This window comes from Eschrichtius robustus, chromosome 5, assembly GCF_028021215.1.
Source record: "Eschrichtius robustus isolate mEscRob2 chromosome 5, mEscRob2.pri, whole genome shotgun sequence".
Taxonomy (NCBI): domain Eukaryota; kingdom Metazoa; phylum Chordata; class Mammalia; order Artiodactyla; family Eschrichtiidae; genus Eschrichtius; species Eschrichtius robustus.
This window is the reverse complement of record NC_090828.1, coordinates 74,558,610-74,575,657: the sequence shown is the minus strand read 5'-3', so window position 1 is coordinate 74,575,657 and position 17,048 is coordinate 74,558,610. Positions and strand designations below refer to the sequence as shown.

Genomic DNA, 17,048 nt, shown 5'->3' with positions numbered 1-17,048 from the left:
ATTAAAATGAGGTGTTGATTTCTGAAATGGTATTTATTGATGGTCTCAGTAGCTGCTAATATGCAAGGGTTCTTTTAAATTTTAAAAGGCAGATAAAAAGAATAAAATCTAGGCACCAAAAACAGGGACACAAACTTTTATTGAGAGCAAGTCAAACACAGTTCCTTATTTAAACTGTTAATAGGTAGATAGATAGAGTCTGATATATTCTGTGTCTTCAAAGGTAGCATTATATGAAGGGTTAAGTTTTATACTGACAGAGAAATAGAGCTGTTATTACTTCCTGTTCACCCAGCATCTAAGGAAGATAAAAAGTCATGTAAGAAATATCAGCATTCTCACAATAGGTCAATTCTCCCTCCTACCAGGTACCAGAGTCCTTCTTCCATTCCTGAACCTTGAAGCACAAAAGCAGTAAACCTTCATGTGTAGTTACCAATTTGTGTTCTTAATGTGTCCCATATGCTTTTCAAATATGTTAAGTATCCCCCATGAGATTTGAACCAGACCCTTGTCTTTCTTAGGTTACAAGAATCAAACAGCCACCCATCACCATTATACTTACAGTCACTAAGCCCTGTGGCCTTAGTGTAAGATGGCAGAATAGGGCAATGGGCACTAATGCCAAATAATAGTTTCAGTGCTCTTCTGCAACTACATTGCCTCATTCATGAGCATTAAGCATTTACTCATTGAACATACCCTGAAATAGTCTTGTTGATAAAATCTTTCATAGTTGGTTAATCATCTCGTAAGAGCACAAAACTAAAAGGGCCAGGGTTACTACATTTTGGAGCCCAATTAGAGCTAGTTGCTTGGCCACATCAAATGACCACAGACCTCCCACCTCACTCAAGTTCCACAGGAATTGGCTGCCTCTGCTGGAATAATTCAAAATACAGGCTCTGTTGATGGTAGGTTAAGAATATGGTCCTGTTCCATGATGGATAACATAATACTGTGCTTTGAAGTTAAGTAGAAAATAGTAGGGGTCACCAGTAATCCAAAAAGAAAATAGCTTGCCCAAGTGAAAAGATTTAGAGGCTTTAAATGAACAGGTAATTGTCCTAGTGCATCAATCTTCTACCTAAATTTGTCAATAAAAGACTGATTTCCCTGTCTTTATTCTGAAAACTTGCATTGTCGAGAATGAAATGCATAGATTCTATCGATTAAGCGTGACAGACTTTTATATGGTCAGGTTGTGAAGTATCTGTTTGAAAGAATAAAAGGAAAAAATTCAAAATTGAGTCTCATAAACACTAAATAATAGTATATGATACCATGGAAACATATTATATGATAATAAAGAATTAAAGAAAGTGCCTTTAGAATGTGTGGGATTTGTTACACATAAATAAGCAATAATCTGAGAAGGGCTAACCCAGGGTTTTTCACAAAATGAAAAATAAATAAACAAAGGGTTGAATAGTACAATGAAGACTGTATTATATTCAGACAATAAGGAATTGTCTTTTTATTTCTAGGGCCAAAAGAAATGTCTTTATCTGTGGTGACAGAAAGCTCAGGGTAATATATATAGAAGCATGAAATGAAAAATTATGGAACTATCTAAGAATATAAATATAGACTCTCCCTTTTCATAAATATTCAATACATTATTTGACACATTGGTTTGAGTGAAGCTTCACAAGCACAATTTTAAGCATCTTGATTTGGGCTGAGGTCCAGTAAATTATATATTCCCAACAACCATCAGCGCTTTCTCACTAAAAATACATGCTCACACTCTACTTTGAAAATATTCTAAGATAATTATTTCCATTTTCATAGTAACTAGTACAGTTATGACTAGAGTTGTCTCAGGTTTCTAAGGAAAGAAAATTATTCTGAGATACTCTTAATAGGAGAAAGTGTAGTAATAGAGAGGGGTATTTTCTTAAAATTGTGCTAAAGCTGTCATTTTCATGTTTAATGACATTAACTGTGCTAGACAAGATTTTATTTTCAGTCTCAGAAATAATCTATCTGATATAACTCTTTAGTCAATTGCCCACCAATCTTCCAGCCCCTCCCTGTGGCAATCTCACAATGGATTTAATTCATCTTGAGAACATAAAGCCAACATTCAGTAAACAGAATTTTCCTGACTGACAATTGCTCAGCCCCTCTAGTGAGAAAATTCAGTGAATGGTAACACCTAGGAAGGCAGCCTATACAGAATTTCACTCTGTAGATGCCAAGAAAAACAACTTAAAATCTGAAGATAATAGGAAAGGCAAAGTATTTTGGAAAGTTTATTGCCGGAGTCTATAAAACCACGTTTTAAAGAAAGAGAGATTTGATACCAGACTTTCTATCACCCTCAGTGTACAGGAAGAAAGACACCAAAAGAAATACATTTCATTTCAAATAGTCCTCTTTCATTTGATGACTACATTTCCCAGCATTGCTACTTTTAAAGTCAAACTGTTTAGTGCTTAGCACACAGGCTATATTAGTGAGGATTTAAAAAGCAAATATCCAAGAATGAATCTAAAGCTTTTTGATTTGAGGTTACCGGACTGAGTTTTGCCTAGGGTTATTTCCACATTATTCTACAGTGAAACGGAGGTTAAGCTTCCACTTCTTTATAGGGGATGACTCAAGGCATACAAAGATGCATCTCAGGAAAATAGAATTAGCTTTTGCTTTAGTGGGCATGAGAACTTCTCGGTTCCAGTTAGTTTATAAATGCATCATAGACTCGAATTCATCAATTCTTTGCTTGGTGTTCCCCTTTCTGATTTTCCGATAGGATATCGTATTGTATCTTGAATAAGCATTTCTGGAAATATCACCCTTCTTCCCGAAGGTTGACTGCTCATCAGGTGTGACAGGTTGGGAACTGGGGCTGCTCAGTGTGGAGTCCTCACTTGCGTCGCCTTCCTCTTTTAACTGAGAACCCTCTTCATTTTTTTTCTTAAATTCTATCACTCGAACTTCATCTTCATCATCTTTGCAATCATCATCATCATCATTATTATTTTCTTCATCCCAAACCTCTTGCTTAGAATGTAACACATCAACTTGGCTAGGTTTCCGAAATCCTAACCATTCAATTTCCATTGCCTGATGTTGAGTTTTGTTCTTCAGATCCTCATCTTCTCTCTCTCCTAAAGGTTGTTGAGCAATCCTTTCCTTTTGTCTACTTAGTTCTTGGTTATTGCTGCTCGAAGGAATCTTCTCCCACTGATGTCCTATAGCAAAATCAATTGGTAATTGATATGTGTAGAGATTTCAAAATACCACAGATTCTCCAGATTATATTTCTGGACAATCGTTTTCCACCAAACATTTTATGGGATACTGTTTTGTGGGTTATTAGTATGTCTTACACAATAAAACAGGCTACACCATCAAATTAACTTGGAAAACACTGCATTAAACACAATTAAGTAAGCCTCTTCAGAATTTATCCAAGCCTTTAAAATACTAATGAATATTAGCATCAAGCAACCCAACCTCATTTTACTATGGAACATTTTTGTTGTGGGCTACTGTATCTAGTGATACTGGTATTCCCTGAGACACACTTTTAAAAATCCTGTCTAGCCTGTCATGAGTGGATATGTGAATATATTAAAAAATATTTGGACCTAGCTCCTACACACACACACACACACACACACACACACACACACACACACACACACTCCTCAAGGAAAATTAGAAAAAAGGCTTTCTTCCAACAGTAAAAATAATGAAATAATGACTGCCAGTGACTGGTCACACTCAGAGTAGCAAATTCAGTGTTTACCACCATGCTTCTCAGAGTTCTCATGTCCTAAAGTACCGGGTACGGAGGAGGAGCAGGGAACCACAGATGGCCAAGAGTCACGTGCTGGGCTAATGGAGGCATCAAGTCCACCAAAGGACACACTAGATAGCCTAAGATCTGCCACTGATTTCTAGTGAGTCAAGATTTAAAAATCATGTTGAGGTCATATCTACATAGTGTTAGGTTAGCCTATTATTTTAGACATGTCCTTAACCGACAACTAATTAACTTAAGTTGTTTGGTACCATGCAGTGACTTTTAAGAGGCTCATTTAATTCATTGCAAATTTCACTTTTCAAACACATCCTATCAGCATATCCTCAATAATATTTATTGAGCATGAGAAAATGAATTAATAATAAGAGAGTAGAGGTTGTTCTCAGAGCTTTCAGCCCTGAAGGACTTCTGCGGGAAGCTTCAGGTTGCAGTGCACATGACTCAGGGCTGTGTTCACTATTCCCTTTCAACACCATAACAGTCTTTATATAAAGCAAGAGGCACTGTTCCTCTTTGCCCTTCTCCTCCACAATTTCCTATTTTCACTGAAAGATGCTGACAAGTCCATTTCCATTAGAGGTTTTTCATTCTCTTTTCGTTTTGTTTTCCCAACTATAGGAATCAGATTGTAAACTTACACAAAGAGATAGAATTGGAGGTGGTTCATCACTCCTCATTAGCTGTGCACAGCTCCTATCAGGCCACTGGCATCCAGTCAGTGTTCTTTACATCATAAATAAATATGTATTCGAATGTTTGCTATAATTTTAAGCTTTGTTTTGTTTTCTTCTTTTCCATAAGAACCAAAGAAACTGATCTTTTTGCTCGTATTCGTGACTTGGGCATGGAGTTGTCATGCATGAAATTACTTCTTGACTTTATAATTCTTTCTAAGTATTTTTAACATCTTCCTATTTTTCAACTCAGGAGTATTCTCTTTGGGAACTTTATAGCTGTTTACCATTGTGAAAATAAAAGACACCCAAATGTGTCCTTCTAACCCTACAGGAAGAACATGTTCCACCGAACACAAAAGGATTCATGCAGGGAAAAATTCACCCTGAGACCATCCACTTTAAAAATCCAGACTGCTTTTATTCTTTATTTAAAGGAAATGAAAGATCATAGAAAACTATTGTCTCCAGTGACTTTCTGATCAGAAATTTGAAAGGGGCTCTAGTTGAAAGGTTGAGATCCCTGCCTCTCAGAATTTGCTTGCTCATTGGCAGTAGAAGGGTTAGGGTGAGAGGTTATTTAGTCCATTTCATGGGGTCTAGGTCTTATAAATTATCTGTGATAATGTAAGAGCTTGACAATGACTGTTGCTTACTACATTCTTCTTTGAGTGACTACACAGTGGACCACCATATGTAGTCAGCAGACAGCCTGAGAGGGGTCCAGGCAAAGGGGACAAACCCAGGAAACTGCCAACAACCTTGTCCTCCTAGGCATCTACTATTTTGTGTGATGTTCTAATATTTCAACCAACAATCTCTTCAATGTTTTACTTGTTAAGGTCCTAACTAAGCTAAATCACTTAGGTCTACCAAGCTGACTTCAATTTTGAGATAAGATGTTTATGGCTGCAAGAGAGGATATGAATGATTAATTGATAGATTTTTATCTTCCACTTTATTTTGAAATTGTTTGAATGTAGGTGTCTCCTTAGAAGTCTACAAGATTTTGTGTCTCTTAGACTCTTGAGTTTATTTGAAAAATAATATAGTCATTTAAAAATCAATGTTCTTTTTCTTCTCCCATTTTTCTGAAAGAACACAATTAAAATGAACTTCATCACCTGGAAGATTTCTTTGACAAGAATTAGGTAACCATTTTATGCTTACAACAGAGGCCTAGAATTTTCCTATAGATCAAATAAATTTATAAGTTTATTTTAAACAGTATGCCAACGGTAAACTTTTAAGATAAACCCATTTTTGAAACGTTTACGTCTTGCAAGGCGCCTGACACAGATTTGAAGACACTTAATCAAAAGGAAAGGTTTATTTAGTAGACTAACTTATTAAGACGCAGATATCATATCGTCAGGTCGAAACGTGCTAATCAGTTATACCAATCCATGCAGTCTCAGTCTTGAAGAGTGTGTAATGCTTTCTAAGGTGGAACCCACAGATAAATCCAGAATCCCTTATCTGCCTATAGCAGCTTTGAGTTTTTGAAAGCATTACCTGGATTGCTTTTTCAATACCACACTCACGTAACATCCCATGCAAAAACTGTCTTCCACATTCCATCAAACAATTTCTGTGTACAAAATGGAAGTTCCTCTTACCTTCTCTGAATGTCATTTCATCAACACTTGTTTCTTGGAGAGAAAGATCTGTGATAGCCTTATGAACAATATAGAGATTCTCTTCTGGTTTTTCTGGGAGGAAAAAACCCCACAAGATTAATATTTTAACAACTAAGTAGTCTAAGATAAATAAATTACCAATTAAGACTCTAACAAGGTAGATGTCTTTGATTTTTGTGGTCACTAAAAATAACTATTTCACTCTTCAAACTCATTTCTTCACTGATTCCTTTTATTTATAAGCATAACGATAACCTCTCCTTTAATGTCTATATAAGTTGTACCATGAATTCAGACACTTTCAGGTAGATTTAGAAAGAGAAGTTGAATTTATGAATTCATTCTGACTGAATAATAATGGTGCTGTCCATATAATAATAAATAACAGTAGTTAACATTTAACCAACAGTAATTTTCACAACAACTGTACAAATATCAGAACTATTATTCTGCCTTCTTCTAATGAGAAAACCAAGGCTTCGGGAAGCCAAGAAAGTTGTCTAGGGTCACAGACCTCTCAAATAAATGAGCCTGGATTTGACCCAGGGCAGAGGTTTAGTCCTTACGCTCTGCAGCCCCCGTAGGATAAGGGACTGCATTTGGGCAGGGGCAAGGGTGGGAGAATGTGCAGCTTATTCCTGTCATAACAGTTCATCCAAAGATTCCTGAGTGAGTTTACAAATCAAATCAAGCAAATTATAGAAAAGGAAAATGCTTTACCTTTTAAAATCTTCTCATCCATGGACGAGTTCAGCAGTATGTTCTCTTGTAATTTTGCACTTTTCTCCTGATCTCCTTCTGTGGGTTCATCTTCAAGACTAGAGTCTACCCTGCAGTATGGTGGGGTGCCATCCATATCACTGGCTTCTTCCGTGATTTTAGTGATTTTTTGTTGACCGTTTTCAGGGGGTGTATCCCCATTACACTCAACCTGACTGAATGTCACTGGAATGTCTGTCATGATGTACAGTTGAGTCCGACTTGGAGAGAGCTTTGGGGAAGATCCTTGATAAGTTCTCTTGCCTTCAAATCCAGCTCTTACTCTAAGGACACAAATGATTTCCTTTAGTGCATAATAACAAGCTTCTTTTCCTGAAGGTGTGCAGATAGAGCATAGCACAAAAGTAATAGAATTTGTCAGATTTGCCACCAACCCATGAGCAAGAATCTGGCCAATCACCACCTTCTTTGTTGCTCCGCAGTCCCACTTGCAGAATTAATGGCAGCCTTTTGATTTACATAAACAAACAATCCGAGGCAATCAGCCTTTTGTGTTGGCATGTACAGGGGGACTTTCAGCTTGTCAGTCCCCCTCTGGGAACAGAGATTTTTGTCCCTTTTCATAATGGCCCTTTGTCATTTTCCTTGTAACAGGAGCCACAATTGTTCCACAGCTTTAATCCAGAGAGAATGACCACCTTGAGGCATATTAGTTCTGTGTAACCAGCTTAACATTTCCAAACAGATTTTGTTCAAGTACAACCTCAGCTATTTTGTAAAGGACAATGGCTTCGTTTCTTATTTATTAAAGAATAAAAACAGCTTATCAAAAACCTGTAAACAGGACAACTTTATTGTAAGTGGCTCTGGCAGCAGATTCCATGGTATGCTTTCGGGAGCCCAGAGAAGTAGATCTAAGAAAATACAAGCATAAATTCTGCCGTCTTGCTAATACCAAAAATTTTACATTTCGGTGATTTATTTGGTCTATAGCTTCTTATCCTCTAGTTTATTCATGTCTATTGTAGCTCAAACCATCCTGTAAAACCCTAGTATAATTGCCTCCATGAAATCTTCCCTTCCTCCAATCAGAATTATTTTCAATATTCCCTACTGTGGTTTCATGGTGCTGGTAAAATTATAAGGCACCAACACTGTCTGCCTTTGGGGGAAACAGGTGATTACATAAAACATCTGCCACCTACCATTCCTTCCTTCTTAAAGTAAGACATTAATTCTTTTTCTTTGTTGAATCTCAATCAGTGCAAAATGATGCCAGAGCCTTTGCCCATGCTGCTCCCTCAGCTTGGAACGCCCTTCTCTTCCTCAAGGCCAAACCCCTGGCCTAACCAGCTCCTCTGAAATACCATTTCTTTAAGGACACTTTCCCTGACCCACAGGATTAGGATGGGACTCCTGTTACACATTATCTTTGTCCTTCAGAGTGCTCTTCACAGTTGTGATTAAATAAGTAATTGCACAATTATGTGCATAATGTCTCTCACCAACTAGAATCTAAGCCTTATCTGGGCAGGGACCGTGGTTAACTTACTTACATGTGTCCCCAGCATGTAGCATCTGCCTTGAAATAAGTAGGTACTGAAAAGAGAAAAAAATATTACTGTTGAATAAGTGAATAGATGTTACTCCCTAGAGAATACATTTAAGATCTTTCCTAAAGGGAAGAAGAATAGAGGTTTGAGAGTAATTGCACATTTATCACCTTTAAAACTGTGTCTAGGGCTGAATGCATTAGGGTCTATATCAGGGCCGACAAATACAAGGCACTCTGGTCTCATCCCCTTTCCCCATATACTTGGAGGATATTTCTATGATCCTAGAATTCTCTCCCTTGTCATCACTGACTCTTCTCTATCCAACACACTGATTATTTCTTTGTTTGTTTCTGCACAGGAGGAAAATTAACTTTCCCTCTACCTTCTTCTGAGTTCTTGTCTGAGATCCCTGTAATAAAAGACAGATTAACAAGAGAAAAGGGAACAGATGTTTGTTAATATGTTGTTTAAAAGTAAATTGAGGCATATTAAAAATTTTAAGAGGTTTTTTTGAGCAAAAATCGATTCTAACTGGATAATGTTAAACCGGAAGTGGCTAGGAGCCCTATAGGGGACAGGAAAAGGGGAGACTTTTATAGAGAAAAGGCAGAAGCAAAGTAAGGAAATTATTGATTGACTACAGCTTAAAACCTAGTTGGCTGTTTGTGATTTCCAGGCACTAGAACCACATTAGTCCAATGGCCTCCTTGTCTAATTAATTTAACAAATATGCCTCATGTATAATATATATGGGAGAGACCCAGGGAAACCTAGTAACTCCCTAAGATGGCCTAAGTCACTCCTGTAAATATCATCTCCAGCTAAAGACAAAAGAGAAAGGTGTGTGCTGGGGGTGGAACAGAAGAGGCCAGTTAGAGGTTTCCAGGAAAAGCACAGTAAACAAGGGTGTGGTATGTTATGCAGATTTAAGTGGCTGCCTTCTCCATTGACAAGATTCTGTTATGCTTTAGAGTTATACTTCTCTTCCTGGTACAGAGAGGGAGACACGCTTACAAAGGGAGATCTCCTTTATAAGTGCCAATTTCCCTTACAAAAGATAACTTTCTATTTTCTGAGCTTCTCCAGTGTCTGCAGTTTCTCAAAAATAATTAGCTCAAAATAATCCTTATGCCAAAGAGACATATTTCGGAGTGGCATATCCTAATGCTCTTCATTTGTTTGTTTTTATTTTTATTTTTTACAAACTTTCATATAGGATTTATTATACATCAGGCACTGTTCAAATGCTTCACAAATAGTAACACATTTGATCTTCAAAACAGCAGTGTAAGGAAGGTGCTATTATTAGCCTCATTTTGCAGAATGGAAAAATTAAACACAGAGAGATTAAGAAACTTGCTGAAGGTCACACAGCTAGTAAACCTACTGTTGAGAGTTTGCAGTTTAGATGAAGCCAAGAGCCATCTGGTCGGGGTGCTAATGTTTCCTTGGGCCAGAGAACCCACTGGGCTCCAGCCTGATGAATTAACCGCCTAGGCAGCAGAAGTAGCTCTAGCCAGGAAAGGGCAACAGAAGGCCTGAGGTGTCATCAAGGCCTTCCCAAGACAGACACCCCAGCTGCTGAGGACAGGGTTGGGAGGGTCAGGGAGTTTCCCTCCCATCAGAAATAACAGAGCTATTCTCTTAATTCAAAAATCAGAAGCTGGAGCTTCAGGGCCAGGTCGGTCCACCCCCACTAACTTAGAGTTAGAACAGCCCAGGGTCTAGGGCAAGAAGAAAATATTGGGGGAATCAGATGGGAGGATGCAGAGACTAACACCAAAGCTAGGAAAGTATGGGGACATACTAGATTGTGAGATCCAGAAGGGCAGGAAATAGTACTAATTCAACCGAATGCCCAGCAATAAACATAAAAATGTAGAAGCGCTCACATTAGCTTTGAAATCCTGTCTCCAACATCTGTCAGTTCCCTCAAGACTGCCAAGCACTTCAGGGACACGGCAAAGTTTTGTTTCTCTCTCTTACTCTTAGATTGCTATGACCATATACCACTTGCAACTTGTACCTATAGCTTAGTTTTTATGGGGATTAAAATTTGGGGGCGGGGGGAGGATTATCTTTTTTCTAATGCCTTGCTTTGACATTTTTCTTTTTGGCATTAGAATTATTTCAGATTTAGAAATATAGAAAAATGATCCAGACTTCTATCAGCCTCGGCTAACCAGTGTGTTCACTTCTATAAAAAGCCAGGTAAAATGTTTTGTAACGTGTATAAGTGTTCCTACAAGTAGACGGCAACACAAAAACCATTTAGCTCCAAGATGAGTCTAACAACCAAATAAAACACAGGGTATTTTATCCATTAAGAGGTATGTTGTCACCCATTGACTGTAACAACCTACGATTTGTAAAGTGTGTTTGAATTTGCATTAAGGATCCTCAATTCAAAATACCATTGCATAATCTTCGCTGCATGAAATATGACTTTTTTTAAAGAGAATTTACTGGAGTATTTATCTTTTTTCCCTAGTTATTATTCTAAATGGTAAAGGATGTCGTATAAATATAACCATTCTGAAATCTGTAACAAAATATGATAATGAAAGAACCTTCACATGGGAACTTAAAAAGTATCAAAATTACATTATGCAAATACCCACATTTCACTTGTCAAATGCCAAATGATTAATGTTAAGGCTATATTAGGTCCAGCTAAGGAGCCAGGATAACCTGATTTGGTTCACTTAAGGGACTAACATTCCAAATTGACAGGACAGCCCAGCTAAAGTGAACTGTTACAGAAATACAAAATACTATAACATCATAAAATCAATCAGTAATCATATATCTCACTTCGAAAAACAATAATTGCCTACCACCTTGCATAAATTAGATTAAGCTGATTATCTTATGCCATCTTCGTACCTTGTGTTTATATTTAAGCCTAGCTTGAAGCAATAGCTGTCATTTGGGCAATATAAGGTCTTGAAGCAAAGGATGGTGTCTTCCAGGCAGCCAGTAGTGAAGTCTGTGGGTAACACTTGAGGTTTAAGAATTTAATGTAACAAAATTTAAAAATTCAACTGTTTTTTACTAAAAGCTTCCAGTCTTGGAGATGGGACCGGTTGGAAGGGGATTGTTAGTTATCTCTCTAAGACAAAGTCTTTCTTATACCCCAGGAAAGATACATGTCTTTGCAGCCGTAGAGTCTGGGGCCTAGCTTCCCAGTGTTTACCATATTTTAAAAAGTACTGGAAGAAACAGGCTAGGAATTTGGTGAGTATTAGAGGAGAGTGTAGCCCTGAACAAAGAAGCCACAACGTGAATCCCTGTGGCCAAGGCAGGCAGGTGGGAGTGAGAGCACCAACCAAGAATTAAGAGGCCCTCCCCCTCAAATAAAGGGCAAATGAGCATTATCATCAGCGACCCCTATAATGACCAAGAGGATGGGCTCGGTCATCAGACGACCTGGCATGAAATCTTGCTCTGCTGTTTTGTGACCCTGAGCCAGGGTACAAATCAGGCATGTTTGGGTTGCAGATTACAGAAACTCAACTCAAAAAATCTTAACTCTGGATTTAACAGATCATTTCACTAGGAAGTCCAGAATTGGCTTTGTACTTGTTTGGATCCGAGGATTTAAACAATGTCACAGGTAACCTTTCTCTCTCCATTCCAAGGAAGGTGATGATTAGGAGGTATTTGGGTGAAACATTTTTCTAGGTTCCATAAGATTTCCAGCTGAGTGTGATAGGCTAGATGATGACCACCTCACAAAGGTGTCCAAGCCCTAATTCCCATACCCTGTGAATCATTACCTTACAGGGTAAAAGGGACTTTGCAGACATGATTAAATTAAGGATTTTGAGATAAGGAGATTATCCTGGATTATCAGATTGAATCCAATGTAATAATCACAAGGGCCCTGAAAAAAAAAAGAGGTAAGAAGGTGAAATGCGATGTCACAGGAGATGTCACAGGAAAGCAAGAGGTTGGAGTCATACAAGGAAGGGATCGTGAGGTAAGAAACATGAATAGTCTCTAAAAGCTGAAAAGGGCAAGGAAATGGAATACAAAGCCTCTGAATGGAATACATCCCTGCCAGCACCTTGATTTTAGACTTCCAACATCCAGAACTGAAAGAGAATAAATTTGTAGGCTCACCATTTGGGCTCACCATTCCTTCATATTAATAAGAATGGTAACACATCCCTTGTCGTGTAACAATAAAAAGCAAGTTACTATGTATAAGGTGCCAGGCACAAGGTTGGCACATAGGAGAGAACCATGAAGAGGAGATACTATTTTTATTGTTATCTGAGAAAGAAGGAACAGGACCACACCTATCTTACCTACATATGCATAGATTTTTTTTTTACAAACCAAACGCTGAAATTTGACTTCTGAGATAGGTATCATTATATCACGGAAAGGCTCTTTTTCACTCAGTAGGAGGCAATGTGTGGGCTGCTCCCGAGACTGACACACATACATGGAATTTAGATCTAATGTAGCTTCAGTCTTGTCCCTTGCTGTAGTCCCTGGGAAAACTTCAGTCATTGACACACTTTAGAATGACTTGTTGTAGAGGGTCATTGCAAACAATGGTGGCATCTGTTCCATCTAATAACACACACCTGGGTGAGTACCATGGTTTCATCCCTCCTATCTTGACTTGGGATTAGTGTGTGAGCACCAGCCTGTGGCCACTACAAATACCCCAGTGCATTGGCTTGGTGGAAACTGATCTTAAAATGTACAGAAACTGATCCTAAAAATGTATGAAATAACAGGTGACTATGAAAACCTTGACCCCTAGATCTCTCTTACACATCAATCCTTTCAGTAGAAAATGAATTAAGTTTGAGACCCTTGCAGAGCAATCGCACAGGTAAGGAAGGGGAAGCCCCATGGAATGAAATCATTTCACTCTGTTGGCCATAATTTTAAGAGTATACTCTCCTAGATGCACGAAGGAGTGTCCCCAATGAGCTGGGCTCTCGAGAGCTTTTAGCCAGGCAATTATAATAATCTTGTCTTACTTACAGTGGGATTTTTCTTGATGCACTTTAATGGAAAGAATGGTTTCTTTATTCACGGACACTCCATATATGTTAGTTAGATAATAAAAGGAATTTGTGCAGGTGTTTATAAAACCACAGAAAGAAAATTTTTAACTTCATACACACTCTTTGGTAGTTTGAAAGCATTTTCTCATCCTCCTGGGGAAGCAGAGCTGTATGAAAGTCATATCGCTGTCGGCAGCATCCCTCCTGAACTATTTTGAATGTCATTAGGAGTTTAAGGCAACATGTTGTTTTTCAGAGGAGAAAGGCAACAAAATAATTAAACACATTTTTCCTTCAGGAAAAAAAAAAAAAAGAAAAAACAAGTCATCTCTGCTTTCGTACAAAGGTGATATGATGTGACCATGAACAAATATAATCTCCTCAAAGATGCCTCTGGTAATTTAGCTCAGAAGACTGTTTCAGGGCAAGCAGGAAAAATTCACACACTATCAATGAGTGAAATACATCTGCAGAGAGATTAGAATTTCTTGTAAATCCTTAGTGTTGAATCCAAATGAGGAACACTGGACAGCTGTGCAGATTCTTCTGACCTTTAGATGAGGAGAGCGATGATTTGAAAGCTCTATTTATTGATTAGCTTATTCACCCCCCTGCACCCCGAAACTTGAAGCCAAACAGGAAATGCACTTCAGAAACCATCTGGGGACTTCCCTGGTGGCACAGTGGTTAAGAATCCGCCTGCCAATGCAGGCGACACGGGTTCGAGCCCTGGTCCGGGAAGATCGCACATGCCATGGAGCAACTAAGCCCATGCACCATAACTACTGCAGCCTGTGCTCCTAGAGCCCACGAGCCACAACTACTGAGCCCGTGTGCGACAACTACTGGAGCCCGTGCGCCTAGAGGCCATGCACCGCAACAAGAGAAGCCACCACAATGAGAAGGCCACGCACCACAACGAAGAGTAGCCCCTGCTCGCCACAACTAGAGAAAGCCCGCGTGCAGCAACAAAGACCCGACAACGAAGACCCAACACAGCCAAAAATAAATAAGTAAATTAATTAATTAAAATAAAATAAAATAAAATAAAAAGAAGCCATCTGACTCAGAGAAATGTAGGAGAAGAACTCGCTCTGTGGGATCTGCACAGCAAGGTAAATGTAGGCTCTGGGAATTGTTGATGTGGACCGTAGTAACGGTCTTCTAACTGGTTGCCCACCTCCAGTCTTCAATTCTCCGTCTCCCAACTCCAAATGATAATATTGTAAATTCCAAGTACATTACGTGCTTCACAGCAAATGTTCATTCACACACAGAGAGGCTCAGTTTTTGCCCATTGCTCCACTGCTTGCCATATTCAGTACCAGTTCCTTGTAACACAATACAGCTACTTTTCAGGTTGATCACCCCAAATTGCCCCGTTCTTGTTTCTACCCTTGCCACAGAGAAGTATTCTGTGTTACCGCACATGACTCCCATTTCCATGTCTTGGAGTATTCTTTCCCCCATGTCTGGAACTTTCAGAACTTCAGAACATCTGGAGAATGCCTCATGGAGTTTTTGAGATTAAATTACATGACAAAATATATGTGGATCACTCGGTACAGTGCTTGATACGTAGTGAGAGCCGAATAATAACAACAATGCTATTTATTAATATCTTGTTGGCTCCTTGCAGGCTTTGTGTGATTTGTTTTTGTACTTCTATAGGGGCAAGCACACCACCTAGTTCGTAGTCTATGTTACATACACAAGATTTGAGTTGGCAGTAGAGGTTTCTGGCATTAGAATGTGACAGTAAAATTCATTTGAATATATCTCGGATCCCTTTTCTGTCCTTCTTTTACAAATCTGTTTTTATCTATTTAAATTAAGTAGGGATTCAGGATCTATGGGTTGGGTTTTCCACGGTGTAGGTTTGTGGTATGGCTTTGGAAGACGCCACCTACTGGCAAACAGGCAGAGTTTAAGTTAGAAAGTGAAATAAGAGCAGCTGTGGTGCCACAGAAGACTGTGTTCAGTGTTCTGATCTTCACCCTCCTGGTTGCTCACTGGACAGAACCTCTCAGTAAAATACTCATTGGCTAATACAGTCTTCATGTAGAGAGTTTTAAAAGTCAGCTGTCACTGGTTTGGAGGTGAATATTCTGGGTCTGATCTCCCAGAGCAGAAAGCCTCCACAGACGAGGAGCATGTGATCAGACAGGATGTGACGTGCTTGACATGTTTAGGAGCCCTAGATTCTGGCCCGGGAGACCCCACCCTATCCCTCAATGTGCCCCTTCACCAGTAGCTCTTGGGCAAATCCTTTAACCCAGGAAAGCCACAATTCCTGATCTGAAAAACTAAGATCATGCACCTGCCCTCAGAGGCCTCTGATGAGGGTTTAATGAGATCCTATCCAGAGATCTCAGTGGCTAGTGTCTAATATATACTCTAGAAATGGACCTGTTGCTGTGATTAAGCAAAAGAGGCTATGCCTGCGTTACTCAGTCATCTTCAACATTCAGTTTGCCTCAGAATATTCTGGACACCTCCTTTAAAATCTAGGTTTCTAGACTGTACTCCCAGATATTCTGACTTGGTTGAAGCCCAGAACATGCACTATAAACAAGCACCTGGGTGATTCTGGTACACATTCTAATAAGCAATATTACACTTTCTTACCTCCAACACACACTTAAACAAGGAAAAATAAAAGGCAGTAACTCTTGGAGGACAATTTTTTTTTTCATTATTCGTATTACTTAAGAACTTAAAGACTGAATAAATAAATTTCTGGAATAACAGTAATAATTTAAAAATAAAAGTAGTAATAATAATAACCAACATGGGCTAGCACTTATTACATACCAAGATTGGTCAATGAGCTCTCAGAGCAATAGCCCTTTAATCTTCACAACAATCTTTGAGATAAGTATTCTGGTTGTCGCCATTTTACAGAAGAGGAAACCTAGGCACCATCTGTTCATCTATCTAGTAAGGGACAGAGCCAGGAGCCAGAATCTAAACCAAGAAAGTCTGGCTCAGAGCCTATGTTCTTAAACACAATCCACCCTTTATAAAAATATAGCACTATTCACGACCGAACCAAACCACAGGGACTAAACAGCTATTAGTCAAATAAGGGACCAAATTTCCTGTAGAGCTTTTCTATTTAATAGAAACCCCAGGGGAACAGGTAACTAATAGTATAGACACAGGTCACCTTTTAATGCATTCCACCTTCCCATGTTTGATTTTTAAAAATTTTTTTCTAATAGGTTGGTCTTCACTTCTTATGCTTCACAATATCCCAATGTTGAATTCCCATGGTTAATAACATTCTTTAGTCTGGTGTTCATGGATAGACTTGCAACTTTATACTTGTTTGCAGTTTTAATTTTAAAAAATGAGCTGCCTAATAAAACCAATACATCCTCAATAAAAGTCAAGGTTCAGAAAGACTAAAGGGATGGAGAAGTCCTAGCAACCTCTGTGAAAGGCTGTTTTTGAGGGAAAGAGCTAATGTGTACCTAAAAGCCTAAAGGTTATACTTAGTTTTTACTATCTACAGTAAGAAACATAATTTAAAGGGTAACGTCTCCCAGGCTATGTTCTCAAGAGATTCTATGGCTGACAATAAAATTCATGCCTGAGGCTCACTTTTGCAACAAATTTTAAGGAACAACTTGCCACTTCTTCCATCC

General features: G+C 38.6%; 1 protein-coding gene across 2 annotated transcripts; it reads right to left on the bottom strand.

Annotated features, from left to right (window-relative positions):
* Positions 1 to 2,688: 2,688 nt before the first annotated feature.
* On the bottom strand, positions 2,689 to 15,459 carry ERMN (ermin). 2 transcript variants are annotated; one of them, XM_068543979.1, is made up of 4 exons: positions 15,451 to 15,459; positions 6,813 to 7,083; positions 6,072 to 6,164; positions 2,689 to 3,200 (listed from the first exon to the last, which is right to left on the bottom strand). In XM_068543979.1, the coding sequence occupies exons 1-4, from the start codon at positions 15,457 to 15,459 to the stop codon at positions 2,689 to 2,691; spliced, it is 885 nt and encodes a 294-aa protein (XP_068400080.1). The 2 variants fall into 2 exon arrangements, with proteins under 2 accessions (XP_068400080.1, XP_068400081.1); XM_068543980.1 differs by lacking the exon at positions 15,451 to 15,459 and having other exon boundaries at positions 6,072 to 6,104; positions 6,813 to 7,053.
* Between the last annotated feature and the right edge of the window lie 1,589 nt (positions 15,460 to 17,048).

Excerpts from the sequence above, each read along its gene's own strand:
- ERMN (XM_068543979.1), bottom strand. Across the intron at positions 6,165-6,812 it reads GGATGAGAAGATTTTAAAAG|AAAAACCAGAAGAGAATCTC; the intron begins GTAAAGCATTTT and ends TTTTCCTCCCAG. Across the intron at positions 3,201-6,071 it reads TGAAATGACATTCAGAGAAG|GACATCAGTGGGAGAAGATT; the intron begins GTAAGAGGAACT and ends ATTTTGCTATAG.